The 24,144-nt window shown below is 37.4% G+C and overlaps 1 protein-coding gene across 3 annotated transcripts in view; it reads right to left on the minus strand.

The window, feature by feature from the left end:
• Window positions 1–24,144, minus strand: part of MIPEP (mitochondrial intermediate peptidase) — a 67,253-nt gene that overhangs the window by 25,313 nt on the left and 17,796 nt on the right. For 2 of the 3 annotated variants that reach the window (XM_066175882.1, XM_066175881.1), the window contains exons 11-15: window positions 14,023–14,176; window positions 12,998–13,075; window positions 11,822–12,026; window positions 8,899–9,008; window positions 3,180–3,254 (exon numbers count right to left, since the gene is read on the minus strand). In XM_066175882.1, the coding sequence (XP_066031979.1) occupies window positions 3,180–3,254; window positions 8,899–9,008; window positions 11,822–12,026; window positions 12,998–13,075; window positions 14,023–14,176 (622 nt within the window). Of the gene's footprint in view, window positions 1–1,825; window positions 2,340–3,179; window positions 3,255–8,898; window positions 9,009–11,821; window positions 12,027–12,997; window positions 13,076–14,022; window positions 14,177–24,144 lie in introns of those variants that run through there. The other variant, XM_066175883.1, reaches the window with a different exon arrangement.

The following is a 24,144-nucleotide window of genomic DNA, read 5'->3' on the forward strand; positions in this document are numbered from 1 at the left end:
GTCACTGAAGTCAGCTATAAGCTCTCCCTTGATCCTGGCACAGGTACAGTGTGGGAAGGAAGCTATGAGCCAGGCCACCTGGACAGCACAGTTAAAAAAACCTTTATCCCTTAAAATAAACTTGGATGAACTTTATGCCCATATGCATTTCCAGCTACAAACCACAGTTCTGTCTGTTTACACAAGCCTTTGAAATGGGAAAGGGAAACACATCCCAGGACCACAGGATTTTAGGTGATGCTGCCGAGGAGCAAGCTCATACTTAGTATCAAGCAGTAGGTAGAAGAGGACTTCTAATTTCAGTAAAAGGCATTTCCCAAAAGACTTAAAAATATAAAAACTCCATCAAATAGTATTTTATCATCATACTGTCTCTCTATTTTGCACTTACATTGGTATTTATTAGTTTCACTTGACTACAGCTCTTTCTAGCTCCTTGTCTGCTTAATACCATTAATATGCACATACTTAGGCATTTTCCAGTTACAACTGACCGAAAGACTCTGGGATTCAAACTGCCTAGCAAAAGCCTTAGGAGAAGAAGTATGGACTCTCCTATCTTTCCTTCTGAGTAACTGATTACACGGCCTAGAAGAAAATTCAGAGGTATTCTAGTGACAAAAAAGCAGCAATATTTCTTACTTTCACAAGCCAATAGACTTATTTTCTGAACAGACCACAGAAGAACCTCCAGGTGTTTTCCACACTGTTGGAATATTTGTCAGCATTTTTTCTTCTTTTAAAGGTCAAATATAGCTAACACTGCATCTAGCCATCAATACAGAATATATTCTTTGCAAAAAGTCTGATAATCAGTATTAGAATCATTCATAGTATTTTCAGGCACACAGCTAGCAGCACATACATACTTTGCATCTGCAAACTAAAATATATTTTGCTTCAATTAATTATTATATTTTTTAATCTATATGAATAACAGTATGCCCTTCTAAAATGGAAGGTATTAGCTTTATATCTGCCATGTAGTCAACTCCTCTGGGACATTTTTTTCTGAATTGTTCAACAGAACAGTTCTACCAACCTGTCTCTTTGAAATGAGTGCACATTTCTGCAGGTTTTACACCTGGCATCTCCAAAAACATAGTGCTGAAAGTAGGAAATAAATTATATTAATCAGTATGGCATTGTGGTCATTTGGCACGGGTTGAAACTAGTTGAACTTAATTTGCAGAAGAAAAATTCAATTGCAAGCAGGCTGCTAAATCACTGCATCACTGCCAGCACCAGTAAATCATTGGGCACCCATGGGAACTTGAGCCCAACAGAAGTGGGTGTTCTTGAGCCATGGGGTGTGGAGTGACTCCAAGACAGACTCTAAAAAGGCCCCAGGAGCAGCTGAGGGCCAACAGCAGCAGGGGCATTGCACAGCCCCAGCACAAGCAACTGATGTAATGACTTCTTTTGGCACACTCTCTCCTTCACCACAGAATAGGGAGGCCATGTCACTTGTGAATATATTTGTGACTTATACTGCTCAATATCCAAGCCCATTTAGCCTCCACAATGCCAACTTGGTCCCAAACCTTGACAGGATCATATCAAATACATATAAAAAGTTGAAAGGACACCTGTCAGATCGATACATAGCTGTTATGGACAGAAACATCAGAAAAGAATGGGTGCATTTGAAAGGACTTGATCAACACTTTGGTGGTTTCTCATCTGTACATGTGCTGTGCCCTCATGAATAAAGGTCCACGATTAAGCATTCACAGTATAAATTTTATTTCAATCTAGAATTTTGGGGGCTTTTTTTCAGTAAAAGCCTCCTGTATTAATTATTTATATTCTTGCCCACATTCTTTCTGGATTATCAGACAATCTCTATAAGAATCTTTCAAAGTCAACAGGGTGCATTTCAAAATTAGACCTGCAGACAGGGTGCATTTACATTTTCATGTCATGGATGTATAGCTACAGGTAACAAACACTTGCCCAGCCAACACTGGCTGCTGACAGCCAGCACTGCAGTGAAAGCACAATTCAAAAGTCCATTAAGTTTAACCAATGAAAAATACATGTATACACTGAAAACAGTGTTCAGTCTGGTTTTGAATAGTGCAAATGACACGTACACAACTTACAGGTCCACACTCCAGACTTCTGGTTAAAGTCTTCTATGTAACTGAACAGAGGAAACTGCAAATATTTAAGTTTCTCTTTCAGATCAACTTCAGTGAACCAGCCCAACTCATGTTTGTAGACAGGGTTGTGATCATTTGGCGACTTCTCAAAGGAAGGTTGGTTTCTTTCCACATCTCAGTAATTAACCTTCACTAAGGTACTAGCAGAGCTGTCTCACCTAAACACCAGGTTAACTGTAGAAGGAAAAACTATATGCTTCAGGCTTAAGGCAAATCGAAGAAGAAAATCAGCAAAATCACACAGCAAAAACTTGTAGGACACTAAATGCAGCCAAAAGCTCACTGTAAAAAAACTTGGCTGGATGCTAATGCTACTGTACACATCTGAGAACTGCTCCTGCACGACTGAAAAAGGCCAAACACCATTTTAGATAGAAGTCTAATTTCCTTCACTTCCTTTGAAGAACAGCATCACTGATTGTTTACGGAAATCACTGATCAATCACACCTACCCACAGAAAATAAAGGTTTATGAATTTAGTTACTTCTGTTAGCACTGTGAGAGAGAAGTCTTACATCCTTACAGCTCAGCCAGCAATTTTGATGTGACAGGTGGCCACTTTCCTCTGGAGCTGCAGAAGAGGAGCTCAAATCACACTGTAGTAAATAAACATGCTGGTTTCATTTTACTATGGTAGCCTGTATCTCTCAGGCCTATTATAATTTAATGATCCAAGGTACACAATACATCCTCTACTTCAAGTTCTCCTTAAATGATTCCATTAATTCAAGAATTCAATCTTAAGCTACACTTGGGAATTCTGATAATACAACCATTTTCAAAAGCTGTGGTTTTCATGACATTTTCCTACAGCTATAAGCATTTCGGTTTAAGCAGATAGAATATGTTCAGAAAAACAATCATAACAATTAATACAAAAATTAATTAACTGATTTGCATATACTTAGATAACACATCTGCATTAAAATAAAAAATCTGGTCAAATTATAAGAACTAAAATATGTTCTGCAAGTGCTGAACAGAGAGTAGAAACTAGAATGCAAAACACATACCTGGAGTTGCATATCAGCTGCAGCACACACCTTTTTGGACTCACATAGTCTTGACACCATGTTTTTTGGTAGCGGCTTGAAAAAAAAAAATCGGATCACATTTAGATTTATTCTTTATTTATAAATTGTGTTTAAATAGCTAATTACTAGAAGAGGTTGAAGATAAAAGAAAAATCCTGGTGTTAATAAAACACATTTGAAGTGCTTTGCATTGAGGAAGGAAATATTTGCTGAGCAAAGCATTAAATGGCCAACTAAGATATCAGCATCAATCCACACAGCAACAGATAAATCACTAAGTGAAATCTGTGTTTTTCTATAAACTGATTCCATACTCCCTTATATGCCTGTTAAAGATCTTATTACTACTTTTAGACATAAAGAACAGACTGGGGCAGTTAAAGCCCTCCCACATCATATAACTTCTAATATTGAGGTTAATAATACTGGGTTTTCATAACTTCAACTGAGACAGCATCAGACCTTCTACCCTAACCCACATAAAAATATTTAGTTGTACTGAACAGTTAATATCTACCCTTTGAAATTTTTAACAAAGTTAAATTTATTCCACATCTATGGCAATAAAATTATCCATGCCACCACATACTGATAAGTCAGAAACACTTTTCAAGTCATTAAATAAACTTTTTGACTTTCCATCCAGATGTCTGCAAATACATCCGAAGACTTTTTTATGTCAGATTTTTAAGAACATCTGTCTATGAATGCTTGACCTTATATTTCTTCTACCACTTGCTGAAGATTTTCAATACATATTTTCCCTAACAAACATTTACTTTTTATCCTAGCAGCTTCCTTAACGAAACAAATGAAATACAGTTAAAATAACAGCATTCTTGGTAAAATATTAAGAAAGGTACTACAAGCTGTACAATGTTATAGAGATGCTAGGTATTAAACTTGACTCTAAAATCACACCTGTGCTTTTATACTGTGTTGAAGCATTCAAGAAATAATCCAAGAAAGTCTACAGATATGACAAAGCCGTATGTTTAGATTCTCTGCAAATGATATGAATTGAAGACAAACAGTGTTCACAGAATAAAAACCCAGCTCTAGAGAAGTTGCACCTAAGTGAAGAAAATTTTATCAACTGTCTCTGGAATCTCAAAGTTGAAGCAGGTAAGAAAAATGGTCTGGTTGCACAGCTGCTTTATGCAGTACTTGCTAAGGCATGCAACCACTTCTCCAAGTCAAAAGTTAGCTAGGTCAAGCATGGTATAAAACCAGAGAATTTAATAAGGCAGACAGTAAAGTAGAAAAAAAGTTACAATTGGTGAAAGTATTTTGCTTGGACAATTATTTTCACTGTTTTATGAATGTCTTTGCCTCATCCTCTTACACAAGCAGGGCACACCCTTCAATGCCTTTTCATCTTGGAAGTAAAGTACATCTGGGTTTGCAATAACATTGTTTCAACAAGGAAACCTATAGAATTTTGAACAGATTTGGTTAAGCACAAAACCTATCAGCAAGTTATGGCAGCTTTTTGGAGGCTTTTTTCCCCTAATGAACTAGTACAACATGGAATTAAATAAAACAGATTTCTTCTAGGGGCATCTGTATGTTGGATACAGCAAAGTATGAGAAAACTGGATGGAAATTCTTAAACTGCAATTTGTCAGTGCTACAGACCTGAACAACCAAAAGCTTAGCAAAAGCAAATATGCATGTTTTACAAAGTTATCATTTAAGAGTGTTAAAGTCAAGAGCCCTCCTACCAGTAAGGTCTAACAAACTCTTTCAAACATAATACTACTCAATTTTATATTTCTTCTATATTAAATGATGGCAAGAGGAAATTCTAGAGACCGAGTAAAATACAGGCAATTTTACCAGGAGTCTCCAAGAAAATTCTGTTAACTTTTTTTGTAGCCATATGAATGTCAAACAAACAATGTCAATTTACTGTGCATTGAAAAGCAAGCTCTACTGTCTGAGCAGATTAAAATCAACAAGAAAGTACAAGTCATTCTTATGACTACACTTGTTGACAAAAAGGCAAAGGAAGAAAAAACATTTATGTCTTCCTTAAATTTCTCAGTGTGATAGCCACTAAGCTGGCTTAAAGATTGTGTCGTGATCATAATTCACAAGCCAAGCAGAATTTAGCTTAGCAGAAAAACCATACCAAAATTAGATTAAATTGAAAGAACTTAAATTGATAGAGAAATCACTTATTTTTCCCAAAACACCTTTTAGATCTTAATACTTAAGACTTCAGGGAAGCAAAATTTTACTCCAGAGGGTTTTTCAAAGATCACAACTCCATCCCAAGGTATGTTTCTGTGAATATCATGCACAGAGACATGCTGAGATCTTGAACTGGAGCAAGCACTGTTTCAGGCAATAGCATCTATTCCTCCTTGCTCCGTTACAATCTCAAAAAGTCCCTTAATAAGAAGCTGAATGAATTAAAAAAAGGCATCAGCATTCTTACTTCACTTCTCCTGAAAGATGAACTCTCTGATAAAACCAGCATGAGACTGTCATCTTTCTTCTAAAAGAAAGATTTCACAGAGCTTTGGCTAAAACTATGTCATTGAATAACCATTCCATTATTTAAATTTAAACAATACATGCTTTACTTTGAGGTTCACTTTTCTATCCTTCTCCAGTAAGTAACTTTAAGATCTTGAAATGAAATTTTCAGCATGTTTTTCATGGTGGCTGAAAGAACAGAATTCCCTGTGTCCCAAAGCATGCTTAACTCCTTACCATTGTGTAGCAACTGCAATACACTACAACTCTTTACTATCTGTGGGGTTTTTCTTGTAATCATGCTATTACAATACTGTCTTTGTAATTCCATCTCTGTGAAAAATGAACTCAGTTCAAATTTGAACAGCTGAAACACTGGCCTTTATTCAAGAGAGCCTTCAAAGAGGCACAAGCATAAAATGATTTAGCTCAGACCTACCACATAACTCTGCACTTTACAAATGAAATTAAACAATCACAGTGATACAGAATGGCACCCATGCACCAGATTGTCTGCTTAAGCACTGTAATGCCCTCATTTTGGTATGGCTTGACTTTGTGAGCTTACCTGACTAACTCAACTTTAGTAACTAATTATTACAGTCCTCACCATTTATTCACTTTATCTCTAGGATTTTTTGGTTTTGGAGTCATCTATTGGATGAAAGGAAAAGTAGGCTTGCTATCTTCTTGAAACAAACAGATTTGTACTGGCCCACTTTTTCAACTAAGTTCAAAAGACTTGCTCCTTTCGACAGAAGAGCTTGCAAGGTTTGTCACTCCTCAACATTCAACAGCACAACCTTTCAAAAGGGACAGAAGGCAGGGACAAGCTTTCTATAAACTTCAAGATATTTTGGACCAGAGCCTCATGATCTACATCAAAATGAACTGTCATCTTTGAAGGCCTGCACATCAATTTCTTTTTCTGCAATGCTACTGAAATACAATTTTCAACAGTTCACACATTTTAATAATCAAAACGCCTCTTTCCCCTCCTCTTCCCACAAGCGTAAGCACTGATTGTAAGTGCAGATCCTCAAAGATGAATCCTTCTACAACTGACTTTTATAGCAATGGCTAATATGAGATTACACTGACAAGTTTTTCTGATGCAATTATGTTCAGTAGGAATATTAAAAACCACACCACCTGAAGTCGACGTGCAAAAACTAGAGTGTAGATGCAGCAATGCCAAAAGGAAGATGCTTTGTCAAGTTATCTGCATTGCCTCTGACACAAACTGGGTCAGTAGCAAGTCCTCCTGCCAACATCCAGCAGAGCTCTGTTGGTGTAGCTGTTGCAGAAAAGATCCTACTAGCACAGAAAGGCTCAGTCCCTTAATTCATAAGAAAAAAATTAATTGAACTTCTCAGACAGAACAACATATTGATTAAATGGCTTCACAGTTTTCACAATTAAACTTTTTCGTCCACCTTCCTTACTTCCCCTAGAAAAGGGAGTAAAGTGGACTCTTTTTTTTTCTCAAATATATCAAAAACTGGATAAACAAAAAAAAAATTCGAATTTTCTATTTGCTCAACAAAAGAATTAATTAAAAGAACAAGCAGAGAAAGTAAGCCCCAAAAAGATCTTTGTGAGGTTGAAAATGCAAGAGAAATGGGATTTAAGTCAAAGTACTTCATTACATATACACAATAGAAAAGATTACTTTAATCTATTTGTATTTAAATGACAAACATAGAAATCTGATATCAGATTCTTAAAATCACCTTAGATGAACCAACATAAGCAAAAGCAGATTTATGTATGTTGGATAATGGCTTACAAATGCATTCTAAAATTTTTAAAAAGCAATTAAAAGGAAGCCATCTAAAGCTCTCAAGAGCCACAGAGTAGTTTCAGGCTCTTCTTCTCATCTTCCAGCATAATCCATTCTTGCCCCCTTCGAGACTGGATTTCTACATCAAACCTCTCTCAACTGCTCCCTGAAAGGGGAAGATTTCACCACCAATAAACTAGTTTATGGAGATGCCAAATGGGACACAGTGTCTGGTTCTTAGCTTTTGCATTGGAGCTAAACATGCTTTAGATTTGTCAAGTCATTTTGAAAATACAAAGCCATAAATAATGTTCTATAAATCTCTTTCAGATGTTTTAGTGAAGCTCATTCTCTGAACTCATATGCAACCAGATTAACTCCATGCATTAACTCCAAACACGACATGAACTTTATAGAGAACATTAGAAAATCTATTTCTGTACGTGGATTCAAGTAGATAAATAATCAACACTCCTGAACTCAGTTTAACTCCCAGGTTTCAAAGAGACCTTTCTTTGTGCAGAAATGATTGCTCTGTTGAAAGAAAAAGAAAATTACAGCACAAATTTCCCAGACAGTATCTATTATAATAGAAGTTAAGCAACATATTTTCCTAACTGTTCAATGGAGGAAAACATAATTCTGCTTCCCTAATACTGAAAAACACTGAATGCTTAGTATTGGATAAAAACCTCCAATAAAGTATGACACAACACAGCTTAGGAGGAATTTTTGAAATACCTATGTAATTCAAATAATTTTTCACTGCCATGTCTTAAAGTGACCACCAAAAGTCACCTTGTCCCAAAGAACACTGTTTTCCAAATGCCCCACAAAAGCAGCTCCTTGCAATAGAATGCTAAAGAATAACTTCATGTAAGAACAGCATCAGCTTTTTAATGCAGAAATTCACAACTGACAGAATCTAACTAATCCTAATATAATCCTAAACAGAGCAGTATGTTTTTCATCACAAAATATTTCAATCACTGCCCTACACTGTGCTAAAAATGGAAATTTTGAAACACTGCAAATCACGTCCATTTATGTCCATGACTGGCTACCTGAGCTTTATTTTAAGACCGACTTTTGAGAGTTCAATGACAAATCCTATTTTTGTCATAATTTACCTGTAATTATATTAAACCATTCCAAACAACTTGATTCACACAGAAGTTGTTCACCTACTACAGTTAGCAGGAAAAAAAGGCTGAAAGTTTTAAATATGTAATTGGAACCTTGGATATAAGAACCTCGTATTCTTCCATAGATTAACATTTTTTCTGAATAACTGAAATTGTAATACTAAAATAATTTTATCTACTGTTTATTTCTACTTTAAACATTATTAATTAATAACACATGTAAATATGATACTTCTTCTACATACATTTATTCCTATTTTCAATATTTTACATTTTTTTCCCCTACCTGTCCTGTTTTATAATGCCTCGCAAACTGGTTAACCACTCGATAGTCATTTGCAAAGTACTCCATCAGAATTGAGGGAACTTCAGCAAAATCAGTAGCACATCTGGTTCCTAGAGGTAGAATAATTGTACACATTAGCATTTGCTATTTCCACTAATACAAATAGTTAACTCTTCCCAAAAGGTTTTGCAACTTTCAGTTTGGACTTTTGGTGAACTTTAATGTTCTTTCATTTATTAAGTCAATATTTTATTTCCATTATTGTACATACTGCCAGAAAAGCTTCATTATGATCCTACACATTTTACTATAAATCACAAAGTAAAACAAAATATTTGAACAGCTGGGTGAGGCACCTTATAAAGCTCTGGATCACACCCTTTTTAAACTAAACCAGACTGTAGCCAAACTGGCCCTACATGAAACACCAAATCTATTTAAGTGTCCTAAACCTAAATTAAACTACAATGTAAATAAATCTCTGCCTTAATCCCATTCACAGTTACAAGTTTTAAATTCCATCTGTTTGCTGAGCTTACTTATGCTTTATATTAACCTTGCTTTATAATAGCGAGTCATTCATTCAAGGAACACTCTTGCAGATTGAAGACGTGTTCCATGTAAGAGCAATGAGGTAATATCTTAGCTGTTACTATTTTCAAAAAGCACCTTCCCAAAAACCTTATTTACTCTAATCTTAATCAGCATCTTCCCTAATGGAAGTTTTTAAAAAGTGTAACACATTGCCCAATCAAAGCTGAATTTCGAATTTCTATATTAAAGTTAGCAATGTAAAAGTTGTTGATTTCATAGTGGACCCACTGGGTCATCACCTTTATACCTATCTGCCAGAGACAATGTCAACATTCAGAATTAGTCTTGAACCCCAGGATGCTTTTACCAGTTTTTGAAGACTAGTTTCTATAATCACTTCTTTGACCTCTACAAACTTTTCTCTAATTTTTAATCTTAACTTATAAGCTGTTTACACTCAATGATTCAGACTGATACTGCTCTTTAATATAAATAGCATTTATCACACTGGTTTTTACCTACTAAATTGAGAGAAACTGTATTCTCTCTGAACCATCATTATCCAAAGGGAAGATAAACTATAAGAAACTATCCATTATAGTTCTTTGTACCTGCTGCAGTTTGAATTCACCTTCAGACTAGACACACAAAAAGAACATGCCCAAACATTGCATGAGGTTTCACCAGCACCCTTACCATTCTAATACCTACTGCTATTAGATACAGCTCTGACGTAATTTCAAACCACACTGGACTTTTTCACAGACACATTAGCTATATGCACTTCTGCACTGACATAAAACTGTGATTCTATTCGTCCACCACTGCTGAAAAATCCATTTGATAGCAAAAATTCTCCTTTTATTCTGAAAATGCATGATCTGCACTGTGTAGTACTGAACTAGAAAAAAAAAAGTAAGGCAAGAGAGACCAGGAAAGATGTCAAATTACTCAGCTCATCTCAACTAGAACATCAAATTTGTTGTTCTCACAATAGCCTGTAGTCATCTTGTTTCCATACTTTACCACCCTCATGTTCCATGTGAGCAGACAGCCCTGAGACAAGCCCTTTGATTGTTACACATTCCAAATCCATAAAAAAAGAATTCTCTGCAGAAACAACACCACTGACCTCCAACCTCCAGTGCTGCTTTTGCAATGCTAGATCTAGAGTGAAATCCTCTGGGATGCAGAACTGCCTGGAGCTAAGGCAACAGAAATCATACACAGAGGCTCCAGAAAAGTTTGAGCCTCAAAATTAGCCACTTCCTGCCCCTTCAAGAGTTTGACATGCAGACACACATGATTCAGTCCAAGAGAACTCACACCAAAGCAGCTATTTTGGGCACATAAGTATTTCTGTAGCTCAGGATGAGCAAGGCTATATGAATAGAAGGAGTTGGGGGAAGAGCCCTTAGCTGTCCCCAAGACTACACAGCCCTTACCCTGAAGGAATTATGCAGTGTTCACCTGTTGTAACAATGTCCAGTAGTGACATACTTATAAAACAGCTCAGTCAATTTTAATTCTAAATGGACAACTTAAAAAAAGAGTATTTTGCCACTGAGTGCAAAGGTGTCTATTGCTAAAACATTAACTGTACCAGGGACACCCCTTTGTATCACTAGCATAAAAATGGCAAAACATATTAAAAAATAATTCTTCAGACAAGGGAGTTACAATCTCATCTGTTTGGCTGGTTTTTGTTGTTTTGTTTCGTTTTTGTTTTTTTTTTAAATAAGTAAATGTCTACTGCACTTGAGATTTCCATCACACTATTATAAAAAAGAATATACCAAGCTATTCACAAGTAAAAAAACAAAGTAGCACACCAAGGAGCTTTAGCCAGCATGGGTCTTTGACCTGTTTGCCACCTCTGCAGAAGGTTATAGAAGCCAGAGACCTGCCAGCCAATACCCTCACTACTCTTTGTAAGACCTAATTCACTAATTTTCCTTCATTTATTTTCCTAAGTCATTTCCAACCCAGGATTCATTGTGGTTTTACACTACATACAACCTATTTCCCAACCTCCAACTATTCCAATGATTACACTCCACATAAGACAAGCCTGCAAGAGTGCATACCACCAACAGAATAAAGATCAACAGTACATAAAGAAGAGATACAAACACCTCATTCTTATCAGAAAAAAAATATTCAAGTGTTGTTTGCTTGAGTTTTACATAATATCTGAGGATCTGATACTGTATTCTCCAATCATCAAGGGTATAGAACTACTAACATGGCAACCATTTTTGGTTCATATCCTTTTTATTCATTTGTTTTGTTCCATTTGTTTTTTAATTTTCTTTAATCCTTTTATTCCTTTCCTCTGGAAATGAAACATCTGACTAAAACAAAAAAATCACTATTATAACTTTCTTACCAGTGACATGTTGGTACCGAGTTCTTCCCAGCATAGAATGCATAGCATGTCCCATTTCATGGAAAAGATTCTCCATCATGCCAGGACTTAGTAGCGTTGGTGCCCCCCTCGCTGAATTGGGAAGGCTCAACATAAGAACAACCACAGGTAGCTGGTACTCTCCATTTTCCTTTAGCCTGCCTCCTCGAACTGTAAAGTGACAGTCCTTTGCAAGGTAAAAGCAAACATGGACAGCCAATGTCATTATATGAATGATATTAAAACAATGATTAAATTAAACTGTCAAATCAAATCTGAACATGCACTCAGTTACACAAGTAGAATTCAGTAATTATTAATAGTGTTGTTTAATAGCAGTACTATTTCTCCATCCTTATTATATGCTTCAAATTCATAAGGAAATAAATTTATTCCATAAAAGAAAGACTGTGTTGCTTTTAGAAAATAAAATTATTTCTTTATGTTTTAGAAAGATCAAAACCATTCAAATTTTCTAACAGGTACCACTAGTGCCAAGAAATTTACTGATGTGTCAAATCCATAATGTATAGATTAAGTTCTCTCCTCAGCCTTCACCAGTAACTTCTTTATAAAATATACCGCACAGCACTAGTAGTATATTGTGAAATACCAGCAAAACAGAGTTATGTATTAAACTAACGTGGATTCAAAGTTTGTCCACTCATCTCCTCACTAAAGGTGGTAATTTGCAGATGCTTCTACTGAGTGAAGTGTCTACTGTACTGCATCCTATTGCAAATAGACTGGCACTAGGCAGTGACTGAGCCACAACAGTTAGAACCATCTACCATTTTGAGACTTTAGAATAAAAATTACTTGAGTGTAAAGATTAGAAAGTGTAAATATCAGACTGCTTCTACTTGTAAACAGTGGGCCAGAAAATAAGCGTTTAAATACCTACCATTTCTCTAAGCTGAGTTCTATGACATTTCATAATACCTGTTACTCTGTACCACAGAGTCTGAGTTCAACCTACTGGGTGATGTTTTTTTAAACGAAAGCTTGCTCTGAAAAATATTTTACCTAAACTCACACATGAAGTTACAGACATTTTAAAATGAGGGAAGTTTTATTAACTTACTGAATGCAAATGGAACTATTGCTACAGTTATTACTTACATAAAACCCTAGCTGAAGTCAGATCATAGATGTTACCTGATGCGGTTTATCGGGTCGCTGAAAGAAGTCACAATAGATGTATCCTAGCAAACCTTCAGTTTCATGAACAACAGCCTGAAGAAAAAAAAGAGCATCATTTCCATAGTGAAAGCAGTGATGTGTAAATTGAAGACCTAATATTCAAATCCTAAGACTTAAAATTAATAAATAACGAACTAAGAACAATTAATATAAAATGCGTATGTAATTTTAATTAAAAAAAACCCAAAAGTACAAAATTCACATCTTGTACCTCAAACTACAGGCATTTCTGCATTTCGCTTAAAACTAGCTAGTCACAGGTTAGTAATAAAAGTACCTTCTGTGTTAAAAAAGCACTGTCTCTAGTGCCCAAATGGCAAACAGAAGCTGATTTACGATGGAAATAAAAATAGAAAGAGTAAGGAGTAATTAAAAATTGATCCACAGCATATAAAGAACAGCATCTCTCGCTGGAGGCTGAGCAGCGAAGAAGATCTGGCAGTGAATAAATGTAGGAAGACAACAGAAGAACTTGGGAACCTGATGAGTAAGTTATTACCCAAGTTTTTATTTCTACCCTCTCTTGAAAAGAGGGCAGAAAAATAAAAGAAAGGTAAAAATCAACCTCAAATAAAGATGACTTACAGAGTAAAAAAAATGAGGCAAAGCCACATGACTGCTAGGACACACACCTACAGCATTCTAGTCATCTATGGTCATCTACAAATTGAAACTAAATAAACTAACAGGGCTCATTCAGAAAGGCGCAGCAATTATCTCCAAACACAGAAACTGTTTCTGATTCAGGCATCCTTGACAGAGAGCTATTATTAAGGGCCATAAAATCCAAACATCCAAAAGGCACTTAAAGAGATGATAAAGCTCTTGAGGTCTAACTTCAACTAAAATTAGACAAGTAGCTTGTGTTTTTGATAGGTATCCAAGTAACTTTTTTTTAAAGTTTGATTCATAGCTCACAGGAACACACTATCTTGTTTATCTTCTCTTTAGTTTCAGGTGCTGGGAACAGGAACACTTACCAACTTTCGAACATCTTCAGACCAAATCTCTCCTCTCTTTGTCTGTTCAGCATAGAGAGAGATCCCTAGGAGCTGACTGAACAAAGAGTTCAAACCTTCCATGCATGCCCCAAGAGAGAAAAATGGACAGTACAAGCCAGGATCAATGTTGTACCTAAGGGAATACAAGAATCCCAAACCAGTCAGTCAGCAGAGCTACGTAAACTACAGTACTCACCTTCACACCACAGGATGTCACAAAATACACCAGCTCAGCCCAAAGGCCCTCAGTGAGCATGTTTGGCTTTATTTTTCAAATAGCGAAACCAAATTATAGGCACAGAGCTTTGCAGTACCTCAATTTTTCTTATATTCGAATCTGGATACCAAATTCAACAGATGTTGACTATGATTTTTAGAAATGTGGTGAACATGTAGCCCAAACAGACCATGGCAACATGATGGGTGGCCAAGCAGTGGCTTTCCATACTCAAGAGGCCACTGGCACTCAAGTGTCTTTCCCGTGCCAAAACTGCATCGTGTGACTGATCAGAAAAACAAGCTGGCTTTGGCTGTGGTGTAAGCCAAATCCTCAGCTAGGGCAGGAAACCGACTGGTAAGCACTGCTGACTCTGCAGTCCTGCCTTTCACTGCAGCAACAGAAACACTAAGTAGACACAACCACCTCCCACACAAAAATCACACCTCAAGCTCCGGGGACTCTTTTGAACCATGTAGAAAATATCTTACAGCTGTGAGCCACCTGAAAATTTTAGTATGTGGCGTGGATTTCAAACACGGCCAAGCTTCCCGAGCCTAACCTCAACCAACTATGTTCAAGCTGCTGTAGCACAGAAGACACTCACAGGGAGGAAGACATCATACATCTGCATGCATGCATATAAACTGAGAATGAACAAAAAATTGAAAAAGTAGTTCAGAGATGTATGCAGTCTGTAATAGGGTTTACACTCTCTGAGACTCTGACTCTGAAAAGTAAACACACTACAAGCATACCAAGCAAATAAATGCTTTGCAAAACTACACCTTTCACAAGTTGATCAGCACCACACAACTCTTTTGAGACAACAGCAAAATCAGAACTGGAATCTGCTTGTAGTTATATGTGCACCTCAAACAACAAAAAAATACTCTTGCCTCATTTCATATACAAAGCCCAAGTGTTATTTTATACCATTTTCTAGGGTCTCACAGTAAAGACTGTTTAACTCTAGACAATCACAGTCACTGAAACTTAAACATTCATCAGCTAGCTGCACACCAAAGACTACAATAGCTGCACACCAAAGATGAGAACCACGCTTTTTTAAGGCCTGTGATCAAAAGGCTAAGTTACAGAGCAGCTGAGAAAGAGCCAGCTAGTCACTACCCACACACCTACCCTTCCTTCCTTCCCACTCCCACAGAGAAGACCTGAAAAAGAAGCCCACTCGGGATACTTCATTTGCCAAAATGCTGCTTACAACTGCAGCTCTGTCACTGAGCTGTGAGGCACAGCAGGGTGGGGTTACTCCTCTAAGCCACAATATGGTGAAGTACAAGATTTTGCTTATTTTCACACCACAAATACAAGAAGCTAAAGCCATTCTATTTTAAACTGTACTAGAACACAGAAAATAAAGCAGATTTTGCCTCTACCATACTGACACACTTATTGAAGAACTTCACACTTAAATTCACACACTGCATGCTTCCATATGTACGCTTTCCTTCGTACTCAAAAAGTCCTTACACCCAAGGAAATAAGCCTGATATAAATCACTTTGGATCAAGTTAGATAAAAAGACTGAAAGCAAGTGTCTAAAAGAAAGCAGAAGAGAGGAGTTAATTTTCATATAAGCCACAGAAATTTGGAGTACAAAGGACACTGACTGACACACAGAGCTCCCCCTTTCACCCCCAAGTACAGAATTACAGAGTATGTGTTGAATATCCAAAGAATTTTTAAATCAGTAATTCCTGAGAACTGCAATGCTTTCAACAGTGGTGATTTTTGGAAGGGTTTTAGCAGGTAAATCTCAAATGTCTCCACACTTTTACAGAATCACCCAGCGATCACCTTCTGCCTTCACCCTACTGTTACCGTGAAAACTGAAACACACCAGAAGTACTTCATGACCTCCTGATTCTGCTCTGAAGCTCTCCCTGCACACAGACTAGAAGACCTGTTAAAAGAACTCTTCTTTTGGCAGAAAATCGTAACAACCTCCATAACAGCTTAGAACTGGTTTTTCTCATACCACTTTAAAATCTTGTACTATCATCCTACATGCCACTATGAATAGTAAGCTGAGTTTTCCATTTGTAATTCAAAGAAACACTTCTTAAACTAATATGTGGCAAGAAAAGTACTGTCTCAATACATACCACAGACAAGCTCAAGTGGTTTCATTGCACATGGGCTCTTTGCAGGGCTTTTTTGCTGAGTGCATTTCAATCAGTCCTGCCAAAGCTACGCCTACGTGCAAAGCCTGCACACCCTCCTCCCCCCCAGACATCCAGTATCATCCAGGGTTTTCGTGCCATTTCCTCCCTGCCCAGTGGGAGAAGCGAGAAAAGAGTATGAGGTATTTCAACAAAGAACCCATACAATACAGTACTACAAATACACACTTCAGTAAATTAAAATTTCATACTACCAACAGCTCGCATTCATAATAAAACATCAGATTTTCACACCTGCAGGAAATTAAAACTCCCAACAGTGTAACTCCCAACAGCGAGTTCAACTGCAGGATGAGAGAACACGAAAATAATAAGAAATTAAAGAACAGCACCCTTGAAAACGTTTCATAAAATTAGGTAACTTTTACACAAGAAATAAGAAAAATCAAAATATGCGTAGAGACTGCTCAAAACTTTGTAAAGAGCAGAATTTTTTTGACGGAGCAGCCAACCCTGGAAACTGTTTCCAAGTACATGGAAGACATGTCACCAGGAGCAGTCAGCATAGATTCACCAAAGGCAAGTCATGCTTAAATAACTTGATAACCTCATATGATGAAATAACTGGCCTGGCAGAAAAGGGGAGAGCAGTGCATGTCACCTCCTTGGACTTCAATGAGCCCTTTGACACTGTCTCCCATAAGATCCTCACAAAGAGCCTGTCAGTGTATGGTCTGGATGAGCAGACAGAAAACTGGCTGAATGGCAGGGCCCAGAAGGAGGTGATCAGTGCCACAATGGCTGCTTGGAGGCCAAGGACCAGCAGCGTGCTCCAGGGGTCAATACCGGGCCCAGTCCTGTCCAGTCATTGGCAGGTAACACCAATCTGTCGTCCAAACTGAGAGCAGTGGCTGACAGATCAGAGAGTCTTGCTTCCAGCCTACAAGATAAATGGACTGACAGGAACTTCAAGAAGTTCAAAAAGTTCCCTCTGCACCTGGGGAGAACAACCCCAGGCACCAGTATGTGCTGGGGGACACCCAAACCCAGAAGAAAGGGGCTTTGCAGACAGGGACATGGGGATCCTGGTGGACCCCAAGTTCAACATGAGCCAGCAAGGGATCCTTGCCTCAAAGAAGGTGAATGGCATCCTGGGTGCATTAGGAAAGAGCATGCCCAGCAGGCTGAGGGAGGCGATCCTTCTGCTCTACTCAGCACTGTGTCCAGTGTTGAAACGCTGTGTCCAGTGCTTGGCTCATCAGGAGAACAGAGACATGGCCACACTCTTCAGCCTGAGAAAGAGAAGGCTCAGAGTGATCTTAATAAGGATTATAAATTCCTGAAGGGAGGGTGCAAAGACGACAGAGCCAGGCTCTTCTCAGTGTTGCCCAGTGACAGGACTGGAGGCAGCAGGCACAGAATGGAACACGAGGTGTTGCATCTTAACATCAGGAAACATTTTTATCCCAGTGAGGATTAGCAAGCAGTGGCACAGGTTACTCAGGCTATGAAGTTTTGCAGCTTGGAGATACTGAAAAGCTGCCTGGACATGATCCTGGATACTCAGCTCTAGGGGACCCTGCTTGAGCAGGAGCCTGGACCAGATGACCTCCGGAGCAAATTTCCAACCTCACCTATTATGTGAAGATGTCCTATGGAACCTAGGACTACGAGCACACAGCTGCAATATGAGATAAATTCCAGCTTTATCAGAGGAAGACAATGTTCCATACTAACTGCAAAGGATTATGACATTCGCTTGAAATACTGGATTAATGTGTTTGCTGGAGGGGAGGAAGAAAACAAGCTCTGAATGAAACTAAGTTTCATTTCATTTTCTGTCAAAAACACAGATACATACTAGCAGGAGAAAGCAATGATTTTTCTTCATGAATAGAACAGCTGACACATATATACTGCAGGGAGAAGATCAATGCCTACTTCTGCCTCATTCTCAGCACTCCTTGAACATGCACGATGTCCTCATGACCCTATCCCAGGATGAAAAGGATGGGAAGAAGGCTTTCTGATAAGTATTTTGTAATATACTGTCACTATCCTAAGTGGGGTGAGGGGTTGGGGTGGTGGCAGGAAATCAGTCTGTAATAGTTTTGTCCTTTGAAAAAAGCATGATACTTATTCACTCCCCCCAGAAAAACAGCAGTAACACACTATAATGCCTTAAGACAGACTCCCCACAGGAACTAGCCCCCTACTCTGGCTAATGTTTGAAGATGTCACAATCTTGACATTTTGAGTACAATGAGGTCCTGACTAAACAACCACTTTAATAGAAACTACACAAAGTTAATGTCAGTCCCTTCTGGTAGAACATTGTCAGGATCAAACCTCTCCCACGTTTAATGGAAGATGTGTGTTAATGTTCTTCTTGCCAATGGAAAATTTAAAAAAGTTCTGGAAAACTACATTTTTTTTAATACAGAATGCCAAAACAAAATTGTTTCTAGTTCTGATCTCAATTGTCCATTTCTGCCTTGCCTATTACACCAGTGTGCAAAAAAAGATCAAAGCAGAAGTTATTGAAAAAATCCTCAAATACCATGAGTGTCTTATGCCACAGACCCAATACTGAAATTAATTTTGGACACACATGGCAGAAGTCAGCGGAGATTATTATACTTTAAGTTATCTGGAATCCACTGTTTGTTTGCTAGCCAGTGCAATGTCCTAGGAATTACGGAGAAAGGGGTTAAAATCCATAATAGAGTGCAATCATCACAATCAGATGGTAATAACCAATAATATTTCAAAATGAGTACTGGCTACTGAAAAAAAAAAAGCTACTCCTCCAAGAAGTGTGTAATGCATCTTCAAAAACCTTTGTCTACGTACCAGTCTATATCCAGTAAGCAGTAATCAGTCCAGACACCAAAACACAGATTCAATTCCCAAGTTCTGAATTTGGTCCTTGCTCATACATGAACTCTATTTTCACAAATTAAGTACAACCGACTATAACTGAAGAAAACCTAACCCCAAACTTGCACTGATTCCAGGAAAACTTTCTCTTTGGACTTACTTAGGAACAGCAATTAGCCAAAACCTCAACCATCTGAAACTGATGTTCTATAACCAAAACTTCAGTTCTTGGAATTATTACTGATAGATGATCTTGCCTTTCAGTGGCAAGAGCAAGCATATGACTGACTCTTTTCTGAGCCCCCACCTTCCAGATTTAATGCTACTCACTGAAAAATACAAGGTGTAACACTAGGTAAGATGAGAGGACAATGAGGAAAAGGGAAGAAATTGAAAAATTTGAGCTTTCCCCAAAAATAAAAATACTCGATGAACAGAACAGCAAATAGCTGCAATCTCTACTAGATCTCTAATATTTAAATCTGGCATATGGGTGTGGTTAGAAAAGTATTTGGAAGAGTTTACAAAGTAGATGTTCCCTTGTTGAAGATTCTTGGTTGATTTCAGACACTCAAATGGTAGCAGTCATTAGCAACTTCATTGTTTCCAGATGACAAGAAAAAAAGCATCTGTTAGCTAGCAAATGATTACCCAATCTCAGCTACTGACAGATTCATCACATTAGTGGAACTCCAGGAACACATTTCCCAGGCACTGTATTTTGGCATTCAAATTCATACCAATCTAAAAACATGGTAACTCAACTTCTTGGCAGCAATGGGGACTGTGATTGTGACAGCAATCCAAACTTCTCTTCCCTCAGTCCTTTGAACAAAAATTGTCATGCTATTAACGGGTCTCAGGCTGTATCTTCAAAACACGCTTCGACCTGGGCCAGATTTTCTAAAAGACCACATAAAACTTTAAGATGAAGACTTCCCTCCATACACTCCTTTGGCATTTTAAATTGCCCAGTAACAAAGACAGAACTTGTCTGTGTAGGATGCAGAGCCTTTTTGAGGGCTGATCCAAGACTGTAAAATTAATTTCTCCTGAAGCTAAAGGAAAAACTCAAAGTTCCCGATCTTCTATCCCAGGTGTATGGTGCTTCTTTGATCCCTTTTTCTCAAACGTGAAACCAACTGTATTTGTAAATGCAGACTAAAACCTACCCAACAAAACCCAGGCATTCAGGGGGTTGGACTAGATTATCTCCAGAGGTCTCTTTCAACCCTAACAATTCTGTGATTCTGGGATTCCACTGCACTTTACTTTTCAACCGACAGAATGAAAGGACAACAACTTCAGTTAACAAATTAGCTGATACTGCCTGCCTCTACATAGGAGCAAAATTTCCAAAGTGCTATAGCTTAGCCTTACACTGAAATGCTCACTAGTTAGAACAAAGCAATCTCCATAATCTACTTGTTAATAAATGTTGATGACCCTACTGTGCATAGAATTATTTTTATTATACTACACGTTAAAGCGACAACCATTCTAAGAATAACCTTACACACAATTTTCAAGTTGTTATCAATTGTGAGCCTGAATAGTTGTACAGCTTTGTGCCTTCTATTTAAAACAAACAATAAAAAACTGACATAAAACTGCAAGAAGCAGCTGCTTTATTATGAGTACACTCTTTGGCAAGCTGCCTCCACATTTATTCAGACAAGTTATGATTTTATCTCCAACAGAAAGTGCACTCAAGTATTTTTGGGAAAAGGAATCAGAAAGGAAATTATCATGACCTACACTGAACTACAGTAACAGACACAACGCTACCAGTAAAATTTCTGCTAAGGGTTACTGCTACAAGGAAGAAAGGTTAATGTTCTGGAGACAGACAGCATTTAGTGACAATAACTGCTGCAAAAAGAGCTGGAAGACAGGTTTTCTTGTGTGCCGTAATTTGCAGCCCCAGAAGAGCAGACCGACAGAATTCAGCAGGGAGGATGATGCACATGGCACAGTAGCATCTCCAGCAAAATATTGTACTGCAGTCTCCAAAGCCAGCAAACACATGAAAACATGGTTACAGCACTTCCTTAAGGAAGAAAAAGAATTCAGGGCAGCTAAGCAAGCAAGGGCAAGAATCGAACACCTGTCTGGGTACCCTTTTGCTTAAAATGTGAGTTCTGGGCCTTAGAATGCCTACGTCACCAGAGAAGGGCAGACACAAATATAATAACACTTCCAAGCTTAATAAGGTACCAATCAGAGGTATCTAGCACAAGTCTAGAGCTCAGCTACGAGCTCTTGCTTGTTTCTGGAACTTAGGCTTCTCTGACTGACTGTAAGTTGTATAGCTGAATCCTAAAAGGATGATGAGCACAGCATTTTCTATGGGAATATGCCTTTGAAAATGCAGGCAAAAGAGATGGATCTCAGATGGTGTTAACTTTGCAGAGAGCTACATACTCCAGTCAAAAAGATTTCTTACCCTGTAACATTTCTTCTAGTGCATCTCTGGTAAAAAAAACACACAGGTATGGATTGATTTTTAATATTTGCAACTTGCACTGCTACAAAAAGATTTTTCCCAACCACCCTTGAACTTGAGCACATAAAATTACTTAAGCCATTATGTGAAACATAAAGGATCTGAATGTAATTGTGGAAGAACAGGAAAAGGAAATATCAAAACTTTTATCCGCTACAGACATACACACACCCATCAGAAAACACAATGATTATTCTAAAAGACGACTTCCTGAAATCAAGGATTTTGTACATGCCTAGATATTATTTTTTTAAAAGATTGCTTTTAGTTTTGATGTAGGTAATATAGCATTTATGTAAAAAAAAAGTGGACACCAACATAGACTCACCTTGCACAATCAGCAACAGCGTCAACAAATATCTACATGAAGTCCTCTACAGTGGAAAAGAATATTTTCCACTGTGCCAGACTTTCTGTTAAGCTGCTTTGACTTATGAAAGATAAAAATCAAGACTCAAAGAATTCCCTTTTATTGTAATAATGAAACTTTAATTATTTGTTTCTCCTGTAGACATGTATAACTCTCATGCTTACATGTCAAAAACTGTAAAAGACTGAGACACATCAACATAAGAGGTCTGCTCTGTATTCATTTTGCACATTCCAGTAACTTAATTCAGTCTGAACATCTGATTTCAAATGCCAAAGCATTTGTATTTATAACAAAGTCCAGGAAAGAATAAAATTTTTCTCATATACTCTATGTCACAATGTGAGCTCAGTAACTTTATGAAGAGAAATCTTAGTAAGCTCCTAACAAAAGTAGAAATATCAAAGGAAGCTGTAGTTTCTTTAATGTAAATTCCTGCTTTTTATTAAAGGATAAACTACATTTAAGAAATCCAGACACTTTCACAGTTTGCAGCCCAGCAGTATTTTTAAGAGAAGCAAAGCAGCCAAACCAATTAAAAAAACAATTATAAAAAGAAGTTAACTGACACAATGAGGTTTGGTTATCCTTCAAGAACAGCAGGCTTCAAACAAAAAGGCTGTGCCCCTGTGAGAAACAAAGATGTAGTATGTGATTATAAATAATTATTTCTAAACTCGCATGACTTCACTGAGTCTAAATAAAATGCAGACTCCTAAAATCACTTTCATTTAAGCTGTATCTATAGAACGAGGCTAAGACTGCTTTGTGCAACATGACTTTCATCTATTCTATTGAGAATGCTTTTTCTAAAATTGAACATTAAGGATATGTGAATCAGGATCACTGTTCTTCAGAACACAAGCATTCAGACTCCTAACAATTGCAAATTAGCTACCAGGCAAAAATTCTTATTGGTGGCTATTAAATGTAGTCCCTGATATATCCTGACTTCTTAGGGGGGTTTTATGAGAAAAATCATTATCCTGTTGACATCCACAGAAACATACAAGATGAAGTTAACTATCTCTAACAAAACACATCCTGTCAAAACTTTCAAAGAAACTTGAAAAGATCTTGCTAATGAAGATAAAAGTGAGATGAACCCCTCAGGTTAACTTGAAGAGATCAAGACAAGGAAAACCCCTTCCAATTTTCTTTACATGCCAGACTATGAAACTTAATTCTTTACCTAAAGGGAAACTCTTAACCATGATTTATGGAAAACTCTGGATTTCTTAAAAACAAAACCAACAATAATAATAATAATAAGAGAAAGCCTTTGTAGTCTCATCAACCACAAAGTAGCACCTGTATTTCACATTCCTTTTTTCTTTCTGTTAATTGTACTTCCTAGAATATTTTGGAGGAGGTCAAGGGGTAATTTGGAATATTGGTATCAACACTGCATGCAACTTTTAGTATTGACTTAATTTTCAAATCAACAGTTTCTTTGTTCTTCCACAATGTTTTGAATAGAGAAATAGTTCTTGAAAGTTGAATTCTGCTTCACAGCAATGCTTTTCAATAACTTTCAGGTTTCCCTCCAAAAAGCTTAATCCACCAGCTATAGTGACTGCTGAGTTAAAGTGGACTTTGCATACCTACACTAGTAGATTTAACAGAAGGTATGCCTTCCCTTTCTTATAAATAGTTTGTTACAGAAAGTTCTCCTTCTCTCTGAGCACTTTGGTTGAAAGATTTCCTAGTAACATTTTGCATTACTTTTCCACTTCAGCTTTCAAATTGAACAGTCACAGTTTTTTCACACGTTCTGCAAAGGGTCTAGGCTATTCTTCCACATGGCATTCCCAAGAGAAAACAGTCTTTCATAAAACTAAAAATAATTTTACAAAAAGCAGCCATGAACAAGTTTCTTTACTAGTAACTTGCAAACCTCAATATTAGTTGCAGCTTTTAGGAACTTGTGAAACATCCCGTCACATTTGCATATCTTGGTACTGAACCCACCCCTCTGAAA

Source organism: Chamaea fasciata, unplaced genomic scaffold, assembly GCF_029207755.1.
Source record: "Chamaea fasciata isolate MVZ Bird 193981 ecotype frontalis unplaced genomic scaffold, bChaFas1.0.hap1 SCAF_2, whole genome shotgun sequence".
NCBI lineage: Eukaryota > Metazoa > Chordata > Aves > Passeriformes > Sylviidae > Chamaea > Chamaea fasciata.